The 24464-nt window shown below is 40.9% G+C and overlaps 1 protein-coding gene across 5 annotated transcripts in view; it reads left to right on the forward strand.

Moving 5' to 3' along the window:
* OSBPL9 (oxysterol binding protein like 9) overlaps nucleotides 1-21452 on the forward strand; it is a 107230-nt gene extending 85778 nt beyond the window's left edge. For all 5 annotated transcript variants that reach the window (XM_042461210.1, XM_042461211.1, XM_042461212.1 and 2 more), the window contains 15 exons: nucleotides 6379-6472; nucleotides 10106-10210; nucleotides 11032-11191; nucleotides 12278-12390; nucleotides 12604-12722; nucleotides 13610-13695; nucleotides 13854-14028; nucleotides 16901-16985; nucleotides 17197-17307; nucleotides 18859-18922; nucleotides 19016-19156; nucleotides 19710-19788; nucleotides 20192-20283; nucleotides 20594-20729; nucleotides 20814-21452. In XM_042461210.1, the coding sequence (XP_042317144.1) occupies nucleotides 6379-6472; nucleotides 10106-10210; nucleotides 11032-11191; nucleotides 12278-12390; nucleotides 12604-12722; nucleotides 13610-13695; nucleotides 13854-14028; nucleotides 16901-16985; nucleotides 17197-17307; nucleotides 18859-18922; nucleotides 19016-19156; nucleotides 19710-19788; nucleotides 20192-20283; nucleotides 20594-20729; nucleotides 20814-20885 (1632 nt within the window). In that variant the 3' untranslated portion in view covers nucleotides 20886-21452. The remainder of the gene's footprint in view (nucleotides 1-6378; nucleotides 6473-10105; nucleotides 10211-11031; nucleotides 11192-12277; nucleotides 12391-12603; nucleotides 12723-13609; nucleotides 13696-13853; nucleotides 14029-16900; nucleotides 16986-17196; nucleotides 17308-18858; nucleotides 18923-19015; nucleotides 19157-19709; nucleotides 19789-20191; nucleotides 20284-20593; nucleotides 20730-20813) is intronic.
* The last annotated feature ends 3012 nt before the right edge of the window (nucleotides 21453-24464 follow it).

The following is a 24464-nucleotide window of genomic DNA, read 5'->3' on the forward strand; positions in this document are numbered from 1 at the left end:
GCTGAAAGCTAACACCAATGTCTCATTCTTCGGCTGTTCGTATCATACTGTGGAACGCAAGAGACCAAGTATGTGCTACAGACTGAACTGTGCTAATAATTGAGTAAGAATTTTTGCTACCTTGTCTGTTTGTGCAGTCACTCCAAGTACTTCACTAGGCAGAAATCAGTGTATTCCAAGCACAATTTTTTTACTGTGCCCTAGTCAATAACTTGTATTGAAAGATTTCCTGGGCTCTATGTTGGAAATAGTCTTAATTCTGTATTACAGTGTTTGGAGAACTGTCTCGACCATTAACTGGGTCTTCTCAGTTGTGTAGGATGTTTATCTGATAGAATTTGATGATCTGTAATCTGATGGGATTTTCAGATTAGCCCCCTCATGTTTTGCAATCTCTTCAAGAAGAGATTTTGAAGCTGAGAGAGGACAAAATAGGTAGTTTGTATTCAGTTAATTTAGGATGATAATGTTTTGATTTGAGAAGTGTAAATAAATTAATTACAAAGGTGCGTTACAGACTGCCCTCAAGCGGGCGGTCTGCCACCGCCGCCATTCGCTGCGGAGGGAAGCCCCAGGGGCCAGACCGCGAGGCTTCCCAGCGCAGCAAAAAAGGAGCGCCGAAATGGCGCTCCTTTTCAAAACGCTGAAGTGGCGCCGCGAGGGGCGAAGCGCGCCCTCGCGGCATCATTTCCGCCACAACACATCTGGACGCTATGCGTCCAAGACGTCAAAACGGCGGCACCCATGTGGATGGGCGCCGCCATTTACGACGTGCTCAGCGCGTGTTGGGGCCAGGGCCAGTTAGGAAGGGGCAACTCTTCCTAACCCTACCACGCCCCTTCCTAACCCTAGCATGCACAGAGCGCGTCGTAAGTGGCAGTTTGTAACCCACCAAAGAGATGGTTTTAAATGGTCAACCTGGTCATATCTTTCACTTGTTAAGGAAAATATGTTGGTTTGCTATTATAGTCAGCTCTCTTTATCCATGGACTTTTTATGGATACAAGCATTTATGACTTGAAAATATTTTTTAAATATACAAATTCTAGAAAGCAAATCTTGATTTTGTCATTTTATAAAAGGGATACCACTTTACTATGCCATTGTATTTAATAGGACTTGAGCATCCACAGATTTTGGTATCCACAGGGGGTCCTGGAACCAAACCCCAGTTTATACCAAAAGGCTTTCGGTATAAATTTAAAATATGTATATTTCTGTTTACAGAGTTTTGTAGTAGCAGTATATTGTGTTTACGAATTTTATGATATAGATTATTAGTTAGTGATAGCACCTATGCAAAATCACTTTTGCACATTTGGACACGACTCTGTCTCTTGATGACTTTTGGGCTCTTCTTAAACATAGAGAAGTCAAAGCTTACTTGAGCTTGAGACATAGTTTTCATTGTGACTCACTTAACATAGCCTCAAGCAATGATATTACTATCAAGCAACAAGGCTATTAACATTATGAACTTGACACTGCAAGTATTCACCAAAGATTTTCTTTACACTTGGATCTGCTTATTCTGTTTTAATAGCATTGGTTACAGGTGTCATGTCATTGCAAAACAAAGAACTCTGGTTCTAGTTTTTTCATCATTAGCACACTCACATCAGTTCTTGGAATATATGACTTGTGCTTCCATCATTGGTCCACTTGAGTCTTGGATGGATGACTCTACAGCATCTGACATAGGGGATTCTATTTGAAACTGTTTGATTTCAGCTGTACATAAAATATAAATAATTGAATAAATAAAATAGCTTCAACCGATGTTGATGAAGACACTGCATGGGCCCTAAACATCAGTATACTGTACAGTGGTACCCCGGGATACGAATGCGCTGCCTTACGAAATTTCCGGGTTACGAAAAAAATCAATAGGAAAAAACTGTTCCGGGTTACGAAAATTTTTTTGGTGCTTTTCGGCGCTATTTCGCACGAAATCGCGGCTTTTCCCCATTAGCGCCTATGGCTTTTTCGGCTTACGAAGCATTTCGGGTTACGAACGCGGCGGCGGAACGAATTATTTTCGTAACCCGGGGTACCACTGTAATTGCTAATGATTGCCATGGTGTGGCAAGGGTGATAGATAGAAATAGTGTTAAATCTGAACTTGGTTGTGAATTTTATCAGCTGTCACTCTGGCTCTGTGGCATGAGTTATCAGTGTGAAATGTGCCAGATTTTTCTAATTGCAATACATATAGCTGGTGATGACAATACTCTAATGTAGTGGTTCCCAAACGTTGGTCCTATAGATGTTTTGGACTTACGGCCCCAGAATTCCTGACTGTTGGCCAAGCTGATTAGGGCTTCTAGGAGCCCGTTGTTTAAACTACCTGGAAGACCAAAGTTTGGGAACCATTGCTGTAATAGATGGTCTGAGCAAAAAAATTCCACAAGTGGATATTGAATAAAGTTGTTTAGGATCAGCTTTTCTTAATGTGAGGAAGACTGAATGCCAATATGTTTACATTGCATCAGGCAAGATAGTTTTATAAGAGCAGGGGAAGATAAGGAAGGCAATTTGTGGAAGATGTTCATTTCTTTGTATGGAGAGTTTAGATGTTGTACATGTTCCCTCCATTTCTGTTGTTGACAATGACTGAAAATTCACTTGGACAAATTAGCTGTATTTTATGGTGGCTTAGACAGTGCCGTTTTCCTCATCTGCTTTATCTATCATTGTTTCCCAAACTACCTCTGTGGTGTGATGTAATCTCACAAGACAATGCTTCTATCCTGCATCCAGACATTGAGCCGTTCAAAATGACATAGAGAATCAGACTGTCATAGGTTCTTTCATGCAAGGACTACACTTTACAAAATAATCAAGAAAACTACCTTCATAGCTCAAGGCTGTTTTTGCAGGACCCCGACGCCCTCTGGCAGCCCCTTTTCTGGTATTAAAAATGGTGATGAATTCCCTCTTATGGGAATCCAGCAGCAGATGTTTACCTTTTAAATAGATAGCACTGTTTTTGCTGCAACATTTAATGTAAAAATACCAATTTTCTTATGTTTATTTTCTAGCAGCCTGTGAGGGGCCCAGGTTAAACTGGCTCTTGGACTGGCTGAAGTTGCCCATTCATAGTTTAAGTGTATAGTGATACATGTTCTTTCCTTTCTTTAATCCTGACTGAACAAAGATTGGTTTTCCTTCCCCTAAAGGTGTATTTAGTTAACCTATTTCTATCTAAAAATACCTTTTTTTATTCTAATTGGTTTGCAATTCTAAAGGTGAAAAGATTTATTTGAGAATGGTAGCATTAATATCCTATGGTAGTCTTGTTACAGCTTGCTTGGAATTTGTCTGTAGTGCTACCATCAAAATCTCTAGCTGTAGAAAATTCCAAAATACTCCCCTGCACCTATGTGTGAATGCATATGTGACCCCTTGAAGAACCACAGTTACAGGCAAGCAACCTATTGTAGGTAAAATTTGTGTCTCTACTTATTGTACGGATATATTGTACACATACATCTCTGACAAAGAAGCTTCTTTTTACAAAGCCTTTTTATGCTCTCCAGTCTCATCCCTCTGACTACCTAGAAGTTTTTTCAGCTGTATAAGCACTGGGGGGATGGTTAAAGAAGGCTGAATGAACACAGACTTCTGATGTTTTAGGGTTGCAGCAACCTGTCTGTGCAGTAATCTCGAGGTGAGAATGAATGGGATTCTGCTCTAGCTCATCCTACTGTAGCTGTGTGTACCTATCTGTAACAGGGAAGTAAACAGCAGTTACCTCCAGAATCCCTCATGGAATGTAAATGAACAGGCAAACAGATAAAAGGTGAGAGTAGATAAGTCTGCTTTAAACCTACCTCCAATATATTGATAAAGCTTATGTAGACATTTGGCCACCAAAACAGAAATAATAAGAAAAGTGAAGGCTGGTGAAAGTAAAAAGATTACAATTTATAGATGCATTTTGGAATAAATTTTGAAATGGCCTTTAGAAGTTTCAAATTCTTCTTGTTTACTTGTGCAAAGCTTACCTAACCTGGTTGTTTCATTTCATTATGTGTATTGTTTTGAATAAAAAGTTAGCTGAAACATGTTAAATTACTCTTCTTTTTCCTTGGTGCAGGAACCTACCTACCCCCTTTCTTTCCATGTAATTTCTATCTTGGGTTCCAGATTTTCTGTTAAATAATGTCTAGGGACACATATAGTAACTTTCTAGTTGGCTGAGACACCAATTCTGTTAATTGGCATAATTGTGTGCTCTGAGAATCAAAATCTGGAATACATGGGTTTTAGTATGTATCTATTTATTGCAGTACTGAACAGTAAGGCATTATTCTCCAATTTGTGTATGGCTAAGAAAAAAACAGACAGATTGTAGAATAATTCATGCTATCTTCTTAGAAGTTAGAGATACAAAATAAAGATAAGTTCTTAATATATTCTGCACATTGGATAGAAAGTAAAGTAAAGCAGAAGTCAATTCTGTTCACCATTTTGGGTTAGTTCTCAGCTTCAAGCAGGTTATGAGAGTTTGGGCAGGCAGTACACTTAAGCTGACACATTTGCATGCAGTTTTCTATACAGTATTTGGGCCTTTCCTAAAATATGGGGGGGGGGTGTTCAGGTGGTTTAGGAAAATGGGTTATGGAACGTGCATATAGTGTGGGCTGCAGTTTTCCCACTCCTGTTCTACGCAATATCAGAATATTTCTGATTTGTTTGGGGCACTATTTCTTTAGAGTAGAAACAAAAAACTCATTCTGATTAATTTTCTTCACTGACAGTGAACCATTATCGGTTTGGTCTTACCCAGATTATACATTATAATAATCTGAATTTATTTATCACATAGATTAGTGCTGTTTACTGTTCAGTGTCATGTCCAAATGAATATATTCTTACTGTCTTATTTGTAAGTGAAGTGAGGCTGAACAATCTTCAGTGTATTTACTGCCAGAGAACATACATTTAAATGTCCTTATCTCTCATGCTTTTCACTTCTGTTCTTTCATCAGTTAATTTTAAATGTTCAGCAAAAATCAAGTATTCTTGCTAATATTTTGTCCAGAAATAAACAAATTCCCTCTCTCTTCACATATCCATCTTATGTTTGTTGCTGTCCTATTATTAGCATGTCTTTGTCTAATCTTCTATTTTTCTAGGTTAATTCTTTTCTTGATATATGATTTTGTACAATAGCTGTATTTAAATGTCTTATTTCGAATTGTGTCCATTTTGTTAAGTGCTTAGATTACGAAGTGCCTGTCTTGACTTTATCTTGATTTACTGCTCACACAGCATGTTCTGCAAATAGCAGTGGTATGTTTATATTTGATTTTCAGAATCCATGAAATATTTCAGTAGTGTGGAACCTGGAATCAATATATTTAAAACCATGCTCACAAGAATCTAAGTAATTTTTTTTTAAAAAGGCTCATTCTTATGGGGACAAATCTAGCAGTTCACTGCATGTGTTAGGTGTGTTCATGCTGTTGTATGTAACATACATGACACGTGGTAATCCATATGCATAATGTGGCCAATTCCAAAAGTTTTTCAATCCTTTTGAGACCGTAGGAACTAGTCACTGTGTGTGGTAGACGAATCAAATGGACATCTTCCATCTCTATCATTTATAAAAAGTTGCAAATTTCATCAATGTTTTAAATTAATGCAAAGTAGTATTAACTTTTTTTCTTCAGGGCAGCAAAAGGTAGATGACCCAGCAGCAAAATGTAGCTCTTAATCAGGTATACATCCTGATTTAAAGAAGATTTGGTCCTGGATAAGGTTTTAGAAATTATGATGTGTGGAGAGGTTTTAAGGAGTCTGATAAGATTCCTTTGCTTGATTAATAAGTTCTTTCATTAAAAGATATCACTGTATCTCAAAAGAGAATAAATTAATATAAAACAAAATCCAACAAAAGTTGCACTCATCCAATCTGCAAACAATCAAATGACCAGATTAAAATACTTTATATGTCTGTCAGGGTACATGAACACATTCTTTTCCTCAAGGTTCTTGGTAAATTCTTTAATTAATTATAAAATGATATTTCAGGTACTATTAGGTATCACTTACATATATAAAAAGAGTCTAAAACAATCTCTCATTTGTTTTCTCGTAGTGTTCCTAACATATCAGTGGGATTAAAAATTAGGAATCTAGGGCTTTATAGATGGGCATTTATGCATACATTAAATAAAATGAAAACATTAAATTCAGTTTTAATATGTGTATAACTGCTATTCCATCTGGATGACTAATGCTTGGAAAACATACTGTTTACTTCTGTCAATTTATATTTCTATCAGGATTTAGGCATTTTTTAAAGAAATTTTCTGTATAAAGCACAATTCCTAAATTGGGTTTCATTTGTTTTTGTCTTTGTCACAGAGCACTATTAATCCGGTTGATGCAATATATCAACCTAGTCTATTGGAATCTTCAGTGATCAGCACAATGCCTACTCAAACTGTCTTACCTCCAGGTATAGTGTATGAAAATACTGGTACAGAAATATTCTGAAACTTTATAGATTATTAATATTCAGTACTAATACAGTAGTAGAATTTTCTACTTATCCATTGTTTGACTTGCTAAAAATATAACATTCCTCCGATCACATACTTAGAAGGTTCATTCCTCTTTGTGGTTTCTGTGACTCACATATATAGGTGTCTCTGTCCCTGTATAGTCCATCTTTGCAAACTTCTAGAGCCAGATCATTTTGGCTGAGAGCACATGATCAGTATGGGGCCTGATCAAACCACCTCGGTTCTCTTTCATCCGCTATCACAACAGCATAATAGCGAACGTCTTGCATTATCTACTCTTATTTGACTTGTTTTTCTAGATTTTTCTCAGATTTATGGCATCTACAGTCTACTGTAAGAGATATTGCTGTGGAATGACGATCCCTCTAGAAAAACAGCCATTCTATGTGCCTCTTTTACTTGAGGAAGGCCCATGTTGTGGATACGTGTTCCCATTGTAGAGTCTTTTCCCACTAGGACCATTAGAATAGGGCATCACATCTGAAAGCCCTTCTCTGTGAGTCTGCTATTAACATGGCTGATTTCACTGAAACAGGCCTCTTTTCACGACCTCTGGGCATTGCTTCACATGCTCAGTTACTTCAACATCACCATTTGCTGTACTAATGGATCACACTAGTATCAATAAAACTTCCCTCACTTGTCAGGGAAGTTTAGTGCAGTCAACTTCAGATTCAGCCAGGCTGTCATCACTGTGTGAATCCATACTTAAAGGTCTGTACTTCTCCCCCAAAAAAGAAGAAGCCTTCTAATGATATTTGGTTTGTAAGAAGAAATCCAAGTCTGCTGATGTTTTTTCCAAAAAGCCTATTATCCTGTCGGAAGAAAGCCAAGCCTGTCCATGTATATTTTGCTTATCCAAAAAAGTTGAATGCATTAATGGTGCCTAATAGTGTAGATCTGATGTACAGTCTGTTCCTGTTCTTCCAGTTATTGTTGGTAATGTTTTCTGCAGTTCTCCCTCTTATTGCACCATGGAGATTGGTTTGTGATTATTGATCTCCAGGATGCATATTTTCATATCTGGATTCACTCTGCTCATTGTTGCTTCCTCTGCTTTGCTTTTTAAAACCATTGCTTCCATTTTCATGTCCTGCCTTTCAGCCTTTCAATAGTGTCACATATTTTTACCAAGTGCACAATGGCAGTGGAGGCCTTCATCTGTCTTAAGGGAATCTCCATCTTTCCCCTACATAGATGACTGGCTGCTGAACTGTAGTTCCCAAATCAAGTTCTATCATAGGCTCTATTACCATGTCTCTGCTCCATAATCTTGGCCTCCTTATCAACTCTAGGAAATCACAGTTGTATCTGAGCCACCAAATCCAGTACATCAGTAACATTCTGGACTCAGTTGGGAAGAGCCTACCTGCCTCTTGTCAGAGTGCACCAGATTCTGGACAACATGAACATTTACATGAACAAGCAAGGAGACACCCACTCCTGGATTCTTTCCTATCTCACCATTAATTTCTGGAATTAGTGCATTGTGAACGACATCACTCCTATTGCAGCTTTCTTTCTAAGGAAGGATAATGTTCTGGCCAACACTGTCAGAAGATTGCAAACCCAGTCTCATGAGTCGAAGCTGATTCCCCAAGTACTCCTCGAGGTATTTAGGCAAAGCTGCAATAGGAGTGATGTCGTTCACAATGCACTAATCCCAGAAATTAATGGTGAGATAGGGAAGAATCCAGGAGTGGATGTCTCCTTGCTTGTTCATGTAAATGTTCATGTTGTATTTGGAGAGGTGAACTTGTTAGCCAGTGCAGACAGACATCTGTGTTCTTGCTATTGCACCCAGCGGCCTCCTTTTTGGGTGCATTAAGAGATGTGTTTCTTTTTAATTGGAGCAGTCTTCTCTTTTTCTCCATTTTCACTCATCACCAGGGTCCTGGTGAAGATCAGGTATGATGACATGGACTGCATTCTACCATGGTGACTTCAACAGCTGTAGTTCACCATGTTTCTGCATCTGTTTTCTTGTTGCTTTTGCAGACTCTCATTCTATCACAATCACACCCAAGCTGACGGTCAGATACAGCACCCAGATTTTCACATGCTTCATCTCACAGCTCAGAGCATATTCCCCTCGGAGGCATTAGCCATCCTTTCCTCTGCACATAAACAATCAACCAGGAAGTCATACGGCTATAAGTAGAGATGCTTCCTCACTTTTCTCAATGATATTCATGTAGACTGACATTGAATGTCCATTAACCATATTCTTTAGTTCCTGTCTTCCTTTGCAGTGCCCATGGAGCTTCAAAAGCTTGCAACAAGTACATATTGTGCATTTATCACTGATGGATTTTTGTTTGTATTTGTCAAATGGCCAACACAGCTAACCCTACATGTTTTAAGTCTTATGACACGTTATAAGTCAAACGTGTCCTCCCACTTTCTATGTTGATCGGACCAAACATTTCAGAAAATTCTCTAGACTTTTTGTCTATAATGGAATGCATAGGCAAAGTTGTTAAGCTTCCTTGCAGAGCATTTCCAAATGGGTGGCTCATCAGCTTACCACACTGACATAAAGCCAGAGCCCCCTTCTATTTGTTTTCTTTCCATAAGGGCTGTCTCCACTTTATCTTTGTTCCCGGCTGGTGTGTCCTTTAAAACTATCTGCCAAGCAGCTACTTAGGCTCGCCCACTTAATTTTAGAAAGCATTATAGACTTGATGTTCAAGTCAGAAATTCTACTTCCTTTGGCTTGTCTGTGATTCAGTCGTGGGGACCATAGTCTCAGTCTCCCTCTATAGGTGTGCATAGCTTGCTAATTTCCCATATGTGTTGAGTCATTGATCATGAAGAAGCTGGTTGCTTATCTGTAACTGTGGTTCTGTGAGTGGCCATCTGTGAACTCTCATAACTCAACCACCTCCTCTCTATTGGTATGCTGAACTTCCTTGGTTGATGGCTGTTCTGGTGGACATAGAACTAAGGAGGTTTGAGTGAGAATCACAGTGAGCATGTGCAGCATGAGAGACTGCCAAGGCGATCCATCTCTAGAAGTTTCCAAAGACAGTTTGTGCAAGTGCAAAAATTCCCATATGTGTGAGTTTACATGTGACCACTCAAAGAATCAGTTGTAGGTAAGCAACCTGCTAATCTAAAGCTTTCGGATGTGTGGAACCAGCTTTTTTTTTAATGTGCAGGGGACCAGTACATGTACCATATTTGTGTCCATTGTCTACAGTTGTTGTTCTTTTCCTGGAAATTTGCCACAGACTGACTGTCAGTGGCTCAAGGACTGGCACTGGTGCATGGACCGCCACTTTGAGTAGCACTGATGAAGAGTACATGTATTCAAGCAATGTAGTTACAAAAACAGCCTGTCTTGTGCTGTGCTTCTATGTACTGAAGTGTATATTGGATTCTTTCCTTTTGTTTTCAAATGGATTAAATGCTTTACAAGATGTGTTTGGTTTCTAGTTAGATCTGGAAAATTTTCTTAAATTCTTTCTGTTTGTATTCCTGATCATGAGTGTGATGAAGGTGATGTCGTGCAAAACCTGGACACTTGCCTCTTCTATTTCATTGGCTACTTTAATGTCTTTTAGAACCAGCTCAGCTTTGCAAATCAGAACAGCGACCTTCATCCTTGGCTGTTGGACCTGCTATAACATTACTTGGAAATCACCAAACTCCAACACCAAATAGTACAGGTATAGCATGATTGTCTTGTTTTAAAATCTGAAAATGAGTTTGATAGGTTTGGTGTTCATCAAGATTTTAGTAACATAAATGGTACTAAGTATTTTACTTAAACAGTCTTGCTGGTGAAATGCATGATGAGGAACTTTGATGGATCCATCATGGGCTGCATTGCTAAACAAAAGTGTCGGGGGTGTTTGTTTTTTTCCAAAATCAGAAGTGACTTGTTCAGAAATGAATTTTGTTTATTCAAAATGAGGATGGAGCTCTGTTTTATTTTTAAAATGCCCCACACTTTGCTTTAGAACAGAATTAGCACTCATAGAGGCTTCCTGTAGTGTGATTGTCCTTGTCTTTGAGTGCCCACAGTGTAATTGGGTCTGGATGTGTGAGTGTGTCCAGGGATCACAAAAATAAGCAGGGCTGCTTCTGGCCTATCCTGCTTAATGATATTGGAGAGAACAGAATTAATCCAGTATATTTATCTACCCATCATCCTCTTTTCTCCAAGGAGCTTCCAGTTCCATATAAATGTGAAAGATTCCCCACCGACACCAATGAAGATTGGGAGAGGGGGCTTCCTTTGTAGCATGTTAATTGGCTCACTTGTTTACGATACTTGAAGTGGATTGATTTGGTGATTGTGGGCAGATTTGCATTTAAGCGCCTGTTATGTGTTTCTTCCATCACTCTGATTCTTATAAATATTTTTGAAGTTGCTAATAATCTTGAATTTTATGAACTAACATGTACTGAGGCACACCAGAAACAGCTTGTATAAAGAATAAATTATTTGTAACTTAATGTAAATTATTCATAATAATAATTACAGGAAGTGGACAATCGGCACCCAGCAGCAGCTTAACTTCTCCGAGCCATGTCAATCTTTCTCCAAATACTGTTCCAGACTTCTCCTATTCCAGCAGTGAAGATGAATTTTATGATGCCGATGAATTCTATCAGAGTAGTTCATCCCCAAAGAGATGTTTGGAGTAAGTGATAGAAAGCCTACAAAGATTAGAGTTGAGGGAAGATGTGTTATGTGTGGATCTGAATCCAGATGTTCCAATCATTTAAGGCAGAAGTGCTTAAGGCAGCACTTTCATGAAGCTATCCCAGCTTTCCAAAATATAATTTTATGATTTCTTTTGTACCAAGAGTATTACTTTCACAGCATCCATATTGTGAAGTAACTATAGCAATTAACTCCTCAGATATGTTGCATTTGGAAATTCTCCAATAACTCCTATAGATGCTACTGGGGACTAACTTTTATCCATTAATTTCTGTGAGTTTATATAGCAGAGAGAGCAAGCCAGGCGGTCCCCAGTTTTTTTAAAAACTTCAGCTATAAATGCTGTAGTAACTTCCATACAGCTGCATATCCTCCTAGAATAAGATTTATATGTAGTCAAAAGCTTGACTACCATAAAGTGATATTGTAAACATTTCTGAAAGGAACTTTGGGTTCGTTCCAAATGTTAAGTAAGTGGAGTGCTGTTTATACAGTGGAGCTTTTTCCCCTATTCACTGCAGCCCCCTGGAGTTTCTCCAGAAGTCTACGTTGGGACTAATGTATGGATTTGGGCCTGTGCAAGGAGAGAACTAACAAATCAGATAGCCTGCAGAAAGTGCCTCCTGCTTGTATGAAGCTTCTTCCATCTGACTATTGGCAGTTCCCTCCTTGTGTTGCCATTTGCCTCTTCCACATATCATACCAAGACTTTACTGTGGTTTCTCGACCCCCTCCCATGAAGCTTTTAAGAGACTCAAGTGGCTGCAGGATATAGAAAGATGTGGGAAAGCCCCACTTTGTCAGCATCTTTTCTGCTGATAGATAGATAGATAGATAGATAGATAGATAGATAGATAGAGTTCATTTTATATATGAAAGTTTATAGAATATAAGTTTGCTTTGGTTTTTGTTTCATTTCTTTAAAGGGCTAATTATTCTGGCTGTCTGTTTTGAATGTGTGTATGCATTTTCTCAGTTAAACTTTTGTGAAAGTTGTTTAGAGTGTTGTGTTTAGAATTGTCAAAAATGTATTCAACTATAAGAGCTTTGTTTCCTTCCATAGTCCTTCAGGGACCGGGGCAATCCTAACACGTAGCAGCACAGGAAGTAGTATGAAACGACCAGACACAGCAGAATCTCTCAATTCTTCCATGTCTAATGGAACAAATGATGCTGGTAAGAGAAGTTCATAAATTTTACATGGGCAAAATAATTTCAGTAGAATTTATGGTATGTTGATTAAAATATAGATACAACAAAAATGCAGAAAAGAAGGCATATGCTCCCTTTATAACAGTCATGGTTTGCAATACTTGGAATATTTTTATTTTACCTTTTTATGAGCTATTTTTGTAGTAGACAAATAATTTAAAATATTCATTTTTACAGATCTGTTTGATCCTATTGATGATAGAGATGATGATGCTGAAGGAGAGTCAGTGGAAGAACACAAAAGTGTTATCATGCATCTCTTATCACAAGTTAGGTTAGGAATGGATCTAACAAAGGTAAGATTGAAAAGCAGCTTCATGAAAAAAATGTTAAATCAGTGTTAGTGGCTTTAGTTAGTTCAGAGGTGAAAGGCAAGTCTTTCTTAATGGACAGCTCTTAGTCCCTGAAAAAGGTTATCAGCCAACCCATTGTTACCAAACAGTCCCACATCCACAGTGATGGGGCTTGAACTATGGGTTGAGTAACCAACACTAGCCTTTCTCACTCAACCTAAGGCAGACATTATGTTCTTTCATTGTGTTAAGAAGCTGACAACTTGGCTACTTCACCAAGGCTTTAATCTAATAGGTAATGACTCCACCCCCATCCTGATGTGAAGAAGCAGCAAAATAGGTCAAAGTATAGACCCAAATCCACTTGCTAGCTGCAGCTAGAATAAACTTGTTGAATCAGTGGAAAGTTGATAAATCAGCAGTTGCGTTAGTTCTGTGATCAGTGGGGAATGCTCTGTTTGGGACTAGCAGTTTCATTTAGGCCATGTGTGTGAGTAGTATGATATAATTCTTATAATTCAGCTTCAGGAATATTAATAAGTATCAGGGTGGAATTTTAATAAGAAATATAGGTTTCTTCTGCTGAAGATGCTGAATGTAGGTTTGTAGCATTATTTTGATTGTCCAGTTTTTATGCACAAGAAGAAGAAGAAGAACCCTCTGGTAATGGAAAGTTTTTAGGATATGTGTACATAGAAAGTTGCTGTACCCATGTAAAGCAGATGCACTACATTTTTAGTACCTCTCCCTCTGAAATGTCAAATCTTGCTAAGGCAATTTCACTGCTTTAAGATTTCTTCATTCCAAAATCTGAAAACAAAACAAAACAAAATAAAAAATACCCCACACCAAACAACAACAACTAACGTTATGTGTTTTTCTTCTCTCAGGTGGTCCTTCCAACTTTTATTTTGGAAAGAAGATCACTCTTAGAAATGTATGCTGACTTCTTCGCACACCCAGACTTATTTGTGAGGTATTCAGGATTTTTATTATACACAGACTTTTTGTTTGTGATTGCAAACATGATACTTTATTACATATTATAGAAAAGCATGTCTGTGTAGTTTCTACTTCAGTAGATGGTTTGGTTTCAGAATAAGAATGCTTATTAATTACCCGTGTTTTCTCTAGTATTAGTGACCAAAAAGATCCAAAGGACCGAATGGTTCAAGTGGTAAAGTGGTACCTCTCAGCTTTCCATGCAGGAAGGAAAGGGTCTGTTGCTAAAAAGCCTTACAATCCCATCTTGGGAGAGATCTTCCGATGTCACTGGGTGCTGCCAGACATTGATCAAGAAGATAACACGGTTAGTAAAATCGCTAAGTCAATTCACATTATCTGTAAATCATTTTGTTAATAGGTCATATGCTCCTTCAGATTCCCTTTACTGTGAAGGACAAAACATAGACAAAAGATAAAGATCAAGCTGAAAGAGTCTGTAAGAGTCATTTAGTCCAATTCCCAGCCTTGCAAGAATACACAATTAAAACACTCCTGAAACGTGGCCATCCAACCACTGTTTCAAGACTTCCAAAGAAAGAGTCCACCATCCTGTGAGGCAGTCTGTTCTACTGTCAAACAGTTCCTACACTCAAGATGTTCCTCCTAATGTATACATGATATTTATTTTTTTGTAATTTCAACCCATTGATCTGTGTTCTAGTCTGTAGAGCAGTAGAAAACAAGGTTTTACATGACAGCTATTTATCAAAGATTCTAAAGCAGATGATTAAACAGAGTCTCTGAACATTTAAAAGGGAATGCCATAATCACAAAAAGTCAACATCGGTTTCTGAAAAACAAGTTATGCCAGACTAATCTGATCTCTCTCTCTCTCTCTCTCTCTCTCTCTCTCTCTCTCTCTCTCTCAAAGTTGATAAAATTACTATCTTGGTAGATGAAGGGAATGCTGTGGATATTGCATATCTTGATTTCAGTAATGCCTTCACAAGGTCCCCCCTGACATTCTTTCTAACTAGCTGGTAAAATGTGGGTTAGACAGTGCAACTGTTAAATGGATTTGTAATTGGTTGACCAGCCGAATCCAAAGGGTGCTCATCAATGGCTCCTGCTCATCCTGGGGAGAAGTGACCAGTGGCATGCCACAGGGTTCTGTACTGGGCCTAGTGCTATTCAACATCTTTATCAATGATTTAAATGAAAGAATTGGTTGGGGGGGTGCTTATTTGCAGATGATACCAAATTAGGAGTAGCTAATACCCCAGAGGACAGGACCAGAATTCAAAATGACCTTAATAGATTTTGACCTTTTGACCTTGGGCCAAAGCTAACAAAATGAATTTCAAGACAGAGAAATGTAATTTACTGCACTTAGGACAAAAAATGAAATGCATAGATCTAGGATGGGAGACACTTGGCTTAACAAGACTATGCGTGAAAGTGATCTCAGAGTCCTAGTAGACCACAAGTTGAACATGAGTCAACAGTGTGATGCGGCAGCTAAAAGGGCCAATGTGATTCTAGGTTGTATCAATAGAAGTATAGTCTCTAGATCAAGGGAAGTGATAGTGCCACTCTGTTCTGCTTTGGTCAGACCTCACCTGGAGTACTGTATTCAGTTCTGGGCACCACAATTAAAAAACAGTTCAAAAAGGGTGTTGACAAGCTGGAGTGTGTCCAGAGGATGGCAACCAAAATTATGAAGGGTTTGGAAACCATGCCTTATGATGAGAGACTTAGGGAGCTGGGCATGTTTAGCCTGGAGAAGAGATGATTAAGAGGTGACATGATAGTCCTGTTTAAACATTTGAAGGGATGTCATATTGAGGATGGAGCAAGGTTGTTTTCTGCTGTTCCGGACAATAGGACATGGAACAATGGATGCAAGCTACAGGAAAAGAGATTCCATCTAAATATTAGGAGGAACATTCTGATGGTAAGAGCTGTTTGACAGTGGAACATACTCCCTCAGAGAGTGATGGAGTCTCCTTCTTTGGAGGTCTTTAAACAGAGGCTGGATGGCCATCTGTTGGGGGTGCTTTGATTGTGAGTTCCTGCATAGCAGGGGGTTGGACTGGGGGGGGCCTTATGGTCTTCTCACTCTATGATTCTATGAAATCACCTCTCAATTTTCTCTGAGTTAAACATACCCAGCTCCCTTGGTTTCCAGAGTTTTTAGTATCTTGTTTGCTCTCCTGGCAACATGTTCCAGCTTGTCAATATCCTTCTTGATCTACAAGTTCAAGACTTTTTGTCTTGTTGTCTGCTACTGTAATAGTATCACAAAATGATGGTATCATGCTGTTCTGCTTTTGTTAGACCTCACCTGGTCAAAAGAAGATTGAAAGGTGATAAGATAGCCATCTTTAAATATCTGAAGGACTGTCATGTAGAAGATGAATAGGTTTGCTGCTGCTCCAGAGGGTAGGACCTTAATTCATGGATTCATATTACAGTACAAGGAGATTCTAGCTAAACATTATGAATAACTTCCACGTGGTAAGAGCTATTAAACCGTGGAACAGAATACCTCAGAACATGGTGCATTCTCCTTCAGTGGATATTTTTAAGCAAACATTAATGGCCACCTCTTGTGCATACTTCAGCAGTGGATTCCTGCATTGACTAGAAAGCCTTTGGAGTTACTTCCTGTTCTGTGGTTCTTAGATGAAAACAATGAAAGTTACAAACATGAAAAGGAAATAAACAGAGAAGACCTTAGAATTTGTAGTCAAAATAAATGATAGATTGCTATCACTTTACATTCAAGAAGCACTACCACTTGAATTAAACTTTTTTTCCCCTTGGGACCCTTCATCCCACATTATCTGAAAACTTTAAGCATTTCTCTGCAACCATAAAAAAACACATTTTCAGGAGCCATACCGTGTTCAGATTTCCTATATTTACTTTAGTGTTTGGCATAAAATATCCCAGCATAGAACACTGGACTGTAATTTAATAGGTTTCATATTGTACTGTATTCCTACATGAAGTGTAGTTTTACTACACTCAAACCCTGATTGATTCTTAATGGCTGAAGCAGGCATTCGACACCATGAGCAGACTATGAAAATTAGTTTAAGCAGTGGATCTTATTAAAATTGGACAGTGTACTTGTGTGAAATTTATCTTTAGTTCTCATCCAGAAAGCTTTAGGTAGAAGTATCTAAAGTAAAGTCATCAGTCTTATAATTGGAAAACTTTTTTTCTTTCAGGAAACAGTTGCAGATGGACCACTTCCATGGGTTGCCCAAGATAATGTATCATTTGTAGCAGAGCAAGTTTCCCATCATCCTCCAAGTAAGTTAATACATTTGCATTATTATTTTTTTTAAAAAAAACGTTCAGCATTAATATTCTATTAGGGATCTTTGCCCACCAATATATTTTGAAAGTGTAGCCAACTCTCCAGACCTTTTACTAGAGAAGCAAATAACGGTTTACATATTACAAGTGCTTTTTGCTGAATTTAGTGCTTTATAGTTTTAACAATCTATGTCTTTCCTTCAAGTTTCAGCATTTTATGCAGAGTGCCCCAATAAGAAAATACAATTCAATGCCCACATCTGGACCAAGTCAAAATTCCTGGGAATGTCTATTGGTGTTCATAATATAGGCCAAGGTACGTTTATCAGAATTCTGTAATTCCTCTGTTATCCAATTTCCTCCCAGTCAGCATATTTGTGATACATTATTTGTTGAACTCTTTTAATGGCAAGAGAAGATGGTTCTATTTGAAGACTGGTAGTGATCCTGGGCAGTTGTCACAAATTGATTACAATCATTTGGCTCTTAGTTTTCATTGTAAGATTTTGTCCCTGCACGGAGCACTATTAACAGGCTCCAGGGTGGGACATCTATACTTTATATGACTGTATATTATTACTGGTGTGTTTTAGTTATTTTCCCTGTTTATAATTGGCCATTATTTCGTGCAAACACCCACCAAGTTAAAACTGAAAGTGCTCTGTGCCATCTATTCAGAAAGTCATCACAAATTGTCTTGCCTTTGACCTTCCCTTCTTCCCTCTACATGCTAATGAGGTAAGACCAGAATGCCTAGGTTTGGAGTTGGATGGTACAACTGATTTCAGCTCTGCCTTTTTGGTTTTAAGTTAATTACCAATTAAGCCAGGAGAACTAAAATCAATATGTAACTGATGTTAATGAACTATGTGCCACATAGTTTGCCATATGCAGTGTCAGTGGAAAAGAGAGAGGTAATGTGTGTACAGTGGGCACTCTGAATCCACTGGCTTTGGTTCCAGTACCCCCCATGGATACCAAAATCTCTGAATGCTCTAGTCCTGTTATATACAGTGACATAGTAAAATGGTATCCCTTATATAAAATGGTAAAATATTTTTAAAAAAATATTTCCAACCATGATTTGGTTGAAACAAAACAAACAAAAATGAGCTTCATTTATATACCGTTTCATACTGAACTAACAGTGTCTAAGCGGTTTACAACTGTAAACTAATGTAAGCCAACAATCTGGGTACTCATTTTAGCGACCTTGGAAGGATGCAAGCCTGAGTCAAGCTTAAGCCCTTTTGCTGATCTTGAACTTGCAACCTTATGGTTTTGAGTGAGTGGCTGCAGTACAGGCATTTAACCACTGTGCCACCAGGGCTCCTAATCTACAGACGCAGATTTTTTGGTTACAGAGGGCCAACTTCAGCTCCTATCACGTATTGACCATACTAGCTGAGGTATAATGGGAGTTACAGATCATCATCTGAGGGACCACTATCCATGCTATAGAAGATCCCAAATATTTCCAGTTTAAGAGAAGGAAAAAGCACTCAGCTAACAGAGCTCAGTAAAACATATGCCAGAACCTTCAGTTTGCAGCTTCCAGCTGAATTCAATCATACTTATTGGTTCAATTTTGGAACCTTTTTGTCACCTTCTGAGTATTACTGAAACATGAGACAGTTCTCACAACATGCGTAATTGTAGTTGACACAGTAAGTCTTGGGGGGGGGCACTTTGTAGTCCTGCCTAAACCACTTGAAGTGGTAAGATGATAAATTCTATCTTTGGAATTTTCTTGCAACTTGGATCTCTGAGTTGAAGTTTCCTATATTCATCTTTTTTAGCCTGTCATGTTTTTCTGTATAAAAAAGATTGTCTGTTTGATTGTCATAACATCTATTCTTTATTGCAGGGTGTGTGTCATGCCTAGATTATGATGAGCACTATATTCTGACTTTCCCCAATGGTTATGGGAGGCAAGTGCTACTTTATACTTTTTGGTCATTTTGTAAGCAGTTGTAATATTCCCTTTTCTAGTTCTTGAGTGGTCTCTTCTGTTATCTTCACAGATCTATTCTCACAGTGCCATGGATAGAACTTGGAGGAGAATGTAGCATTAACTGCTCCAAGACAGGCTATAATGCTAGCATAATCTTTCACACAAAGCCTTTCTATGGAGGGAAAAAGCACAGAGTTACAGCAGAAATCTTGTAAGTATATACAGTAGTCCCTCCACATTTATGGATTAAACATTTGCAGATTTAATTCATCATGAATGACAGTATTTGCTGCTGCCTCCACAGCTGATGTACAATACTTTTAACAGGGACTTTGATAACACTGGTTTCACTGGCAAGAAATCAAATTAGCAAGGTGGCTGGGCTGTTCCCTGTGCAGGTGTGCAGAGGGAGAAGGGGATGGGACCATCTCTGCTTCCCACCCTCCTAACTGATTGAGTGAGTGAAAACACATGGGGCTAGTCTCAGCCTCCCCACCAGTATAGGTGCTCTTTTTTGGCATGTTAAATATGGTGTGTGGAGGGGTAAAGATATTTGCCATTTTCCCACTATCACAGGGGTCTAGTGCCCCTAACCATGACAAAAGTCAAGGGCTTGCTGTACACAAGTTTTAAAAATTACTCATTTTATGATTGTGGTATAAGTTGTTTTACTGTGGTAATAGATGTTATAAAGGTATGTTTTGAAGGTACTGTAATAGTGTTTGTAAGCATCAAGAAAGAATATCATATTTTCTTTGTTTTAGTTCTCCTAATGACAAGAAATCCTTCTGCTCAATTGAAGGAGAATGGAATGGTGTCATGTATGCAAAATATGCAACAGGGGTAAGGGCAGTTTTTCTTATGTTGTGCAATTTAGAGCTGGTTGTTGGATTTTTCCCTGCAAAAGCAAATATTGATTATCAAAACAATATTGTGTAAGTTAAGTTTCTTTTCCTTTTTTATGAAATCAAGACTTTGCTCCAAGGGCTTTTTAAAGAGAGTTGGAGAGCATGCTTTAGGATTAACATCAAAGGCATTGATGCTGGATCATGGCTGTTAGTGGCAGTTTTGCTATGAAACTTCTTTCAGTTAGGGACAGTTGTAATTGTACAGTATTGTGTTTGACTTAGCCAGCAGAAATACATCAGATAGGAATAGCACCAGAATATATATAATCAAACTCTAGGTAAAGAGCAAATTTAAGATGACAAATATAACCAGTAATAAGTTTTTTTATTTTATTTAGGAGAATGTAGTCTTTATAGATACCAAGAAAATGCCTATCATTAAGAAGAAAGTCAGAAAACTAGAAGATCAAGAAGAGTATGAATCCCGCTGGTAAGAACTTGCTGGTTTCTTTTTGAACCTTCAAAAAAATAAGCAGAAATCAGTGTGTCTTCACTGGCCTGTATAAAAAATAATTCACATTCACAGGAAATACAGAGTATAGGTGGATCAGTAAGATTTAGGAGCATATGTGGCCATTAAGTCTCTTACTTGATAGTAGATTTCTGTTCATTCCCTCATATAAGATAACCAGAATACTTTTCTTTGATCCATAGTATAAATCAGCATCTGCAGACACTTTTTTTAAGCTTGTAAATCATGTACAGTTAAGTATTTTTACTATTTAATGTGTTTTTTCTAGCCTATGGAAAGATGTCACATACAATTTGAAGATAAGAGATATTGATGCAGCTACTGATGCTAAACATAGGCTTGAAGAAAGGCAAAGAGCTGAAGCCAGAGCCAGAAAAGAGAAAGAAATGACATGGGAGACACGGGTAAGTTTTATTGAACCAGTCATTCCTTTGCAAATCTCGTTGTTTTGCAATGAGGCTTCTAAAGTGCCTGTTTTTCTCTTACAGCTGTTCCATGAAGATGGAGAATGCTGGGTTTATGATGAGCCACTACTCAAGCGACTTGCTGCCAGTAAATAAGTGGGCCATGCCTTGGCTTAGTGGCACTAATTGTAACTTCCAAATCCTCTTCTTTTGGAGAGCCTGCCTCCTCCAGTTACAGTTCCTTATCTCAGGGATACTGGACTTTCTGATGCAGCGAACAATTAAAGCAGGAAGAGCCTTGACTGTGTAGCAGCAATTTATATTGGCCTTTCCTGTATGACCTCCCCATGCTTCTAGGTGAATTAATAAAACCTGGGCTTGAGCCCCCATCATGTACATCCTGTTCACCTCCATTAAGGGTGCAGTGGGGCATTTGATGCCAGTTGCGTAAGATTCTAGCATTCTACATAATATATACACATGGCTTTACTTCATTCAAGCCACTTAATTTCTGTGTAAATACAAGGGATTTATTTGGCCAGTTTTAAAAGAAAGCAAGAATATAATCTACCAATGAGCGTATTTAAAAAAAATCAAGCCTTTTGGCATTTCATTGTTCTGCAAATTAACTTTCGTATTTTTAGAAACTAAAATGTAATTATAGATTACCATTTGGTTCTTGCTGGTGCATATATAATGCTTCATAAAATAGATTTTCAAATGTATGCTTTGTTTTATTTCAAAGTAAATCTTTCTCAAAGCACTAATGCTTTGAAATGGCATTATATTCAATTACAAACATTGCTGAGACTGGGTTGATGTTCAGTAAAAAGAAAGTAATGTGATTGCTCAGAACTTTGTGAAATGGAGCAGCCAAAGCAACTTAAGTGCATCTACAGTAGGATCTAAGTGACCAGTTTCATCCCAGAAGTTGTACAAAGCTGTGATGTGAATTATTTTTTCAGACTGTGACACTAGCTTTAAATTCACTGAATTTATTTTTCTTCTTCGTGGTCTCTGCGAATCATACAAATGGGTTTCACTGCGCCTGCGCAGTGCTGCTCGGAACCTACTGGAATCACTGGGCAGAGTTAACTCTGCAACATATTGAAACTTTTTGGCGGTAACTCCGCCCACCCGTTATAAGGTCCCTGCCTTCGCGCTCTTTTCCCCAGTTCCTTTTTTCCGCCGCGCTAGCTGCTTCAGGGAACTTTCGCTTGCTCCGCTTGCTTGGAATCACTTTCGTTTTTTGACCTCAGACTGTACTCTTGACCATTCTTTGTCTCCCGCCCCTGGTAACTTCGGACCTTCGGACTGTTGACCTCGTTTTTGGATTCTCCTCTGGCTTTGACGACCTCGAAAATGCCTGCACCTTTCAAGAAGTGCGACATTTGCGGGGGCAAGGTGCCCGTCCAGGACCCGCACTCCTCCTCCCTGCTGTGCCTTGGCAAGAACCACGACACCAAGGCCTGCCTGCTCTGCAGATCCCTCTCGTCCCAGGCCCGGAAAAAACGTGAGTCCCGGCTCACTTCGGCAATTGCCCTGGGGAAGGTGCAAGAGGGAGGCTCGCAGTCATCTTCTGTCCCGCCTTCGGCGCCCCCGCCTCATCTTCTCGGGCCAGTGTGTCCAGCGTCGGATCTGGGAGAGCCGCCGTCCCCAGCGTGGTGTGTGTCCCGGCTGGGACCCCTTCCACCACCTCCGATGTGGCCTGTGGCTCCAAACCGCCCAGTGCCACCGACAAACCCTCCAAGCGCCCCCACAAGTCATCGGGGACTGAGGGTACCGAGCCGACCTCCAAACCGGCAGGGAAATCGGAGGGCTCGCGTCCGAAGAAGGCCACCGAGCCGGAGGTCCACCTAGCTTCGCCTTCATCCTCCAAGGCATCGCGCCATGCCCCAAAGCCTAAGGAGCTGGCTGAGCCTGTGGAAGGGGAAAAGTCCCCAAGGCCTTCGTCATCGGCAGCGGCCGCTGTCCTCCTCGACCTCCCGGACAATCCATTCTTCCCAGCGGAGGAGCTTCCCAGGCCTGGGAAGAAGAGGCACCACGACAAACCCAGTCGTGACCCTGCCCCGAAGAAGTCCAAACCCTCCAAGGATCGGACCGCCACCGATCCACCGAGGGCAAAGGACAAGAAGCGCTCTCCGTCCAAACAGGCCCGCGCTTCCGCTTCGGCAGCGACCCGCGACCCGGAGCCGACGCCGGTACACCGGGGGACCCTGGTACCGGACACTCCACTGCCTCTGCCCAACATGGACTTTGTCCACGGGACGGACGACACGGCTCTCCCTCGCTCCCCAGAGCACCGGTCGCCCTCCCACCCGGCAACTGACGACGAGGAAGATCAACCCTGTGGGCATGACATTCCCGACCTCTTCTTCGACCCGCAGTCGCGCCGGTACTACGTGTCTGTGTCGGAGGACAGAGCCTTGAGGGAGTTCACCAGGCTGAACCCCCATCCCGTAGACCGGGCCACCCCGTCCAGATCGGTCCCGACCGTGTCGGTCTACGAGAGGTCACCGTCTTCACCCCGCAGGCGCTCCCGGTCTTCAGCCGACCTCGCTCCAACCCGATCGAGATCCCAGGTCAGAGTGATGGACCCTCTCTCCTCCGACCTGGACTCCGAAGACGAGCCGCTGCTTCCTTCTGAGGCACCCTCAGACGAGGATGTCCTCTCGGACCCGGCCTCCCCTCAGAGGATGCACAACCCAGAGCCGTCTTCCCCATCGGACGACGTCCGGTCCTTTACCGAGCACGTCGTCAAAATGGCGAGGGCCCTCGACATCGAGCTCGCTTCCGCGAAGGACGCCGAGGACCCGGTTGAGCGTCGGGTGCACGGACGAGTGCCTACTCCGCCTTGCCTGCCTCTCCTTCCCGCGCTCCAGACCATCGTGAAGAGGTCCTGTGACTCTTCGGCCACCTTGTCGGCACCCTCCCGCAAGGTAGAGTCGCTCTACAGGGTCGCCCCGGCGAGCTGCCCTTGGTTGGCCGACCACCCCAGTCCGAACTCTGCCATCGTGGAGGGAGCCCAACACAGCTTCGTCCCGAAGCAGCCCACCTCCCCTGTCGACCGGGAGGCGAAGAAGGTGGACAGACTGGCCAAGAAGGCGTACTCGGCATCGGCTCTTGGGATCAAGGCTGCCAACTACACCGCCTGCATGGGGGCCTACATCCAGACCCTCATGGAACGGATCTCCCCCCTCGTCCTGGACGTCCCAGATGACATCCAGAGGCAGCTGGTGGAGATCAGGGACGAGGCCCATTCCATTGGAAGTTGGCTCATCACCACTTCCAGGAATATGGCGGACTGTTCGGGTAGGGCCATGTCAGCATCCATGGCACTTCAACGCCACGCCTGGTTGAGGGCCTCCGACCTCAACCCCCACGGTCAGGGCGGCCATCGAGGACATGCCGCTCGACGGTACCGGGCTCTTCCACGCCGAGACCGCCGACCGCCTGAACCGCAAGTTCAGGATGAAGGCGGCGGCGAAGAAGCACGGCATGTCTTCGGCGTTGGCCTCTCCATTCCGGAAGCATCAGCGCCCGTGGCAGCCGCAAGGTCAGTCACAGGGGACCTTCCCTCGGGATCGGCAGTCCCAGCAGCAGGGCTCCCAGAGACACCGCTTCCCCTCGCAGTCTTCCTCCTCCTCTGGCCGTCGCAACTTCCCGCCTCGGTACCGCAAGTCCCGCCGGCAGGACACCGACCAGGGGAAGAAGAGAGCCTGAAGGGACGCAGCG

This window comes from Sceloporus undulatus, chromosome 4, assembly GCF_019175285.1.
Source record: "Sceloporus undulatus isolate JIND9_A2432 ecotype Alabama chromosome 4, SceUnd_v1.1, whole genome shotgun sequence".
Classification (NCBI taxonomy): Eukaryota; Metazoa; Chordata; class Lepidosauria; order Squamata; family Phrynosomatidae; genus Sceloporus; species Sceloporus undulatus.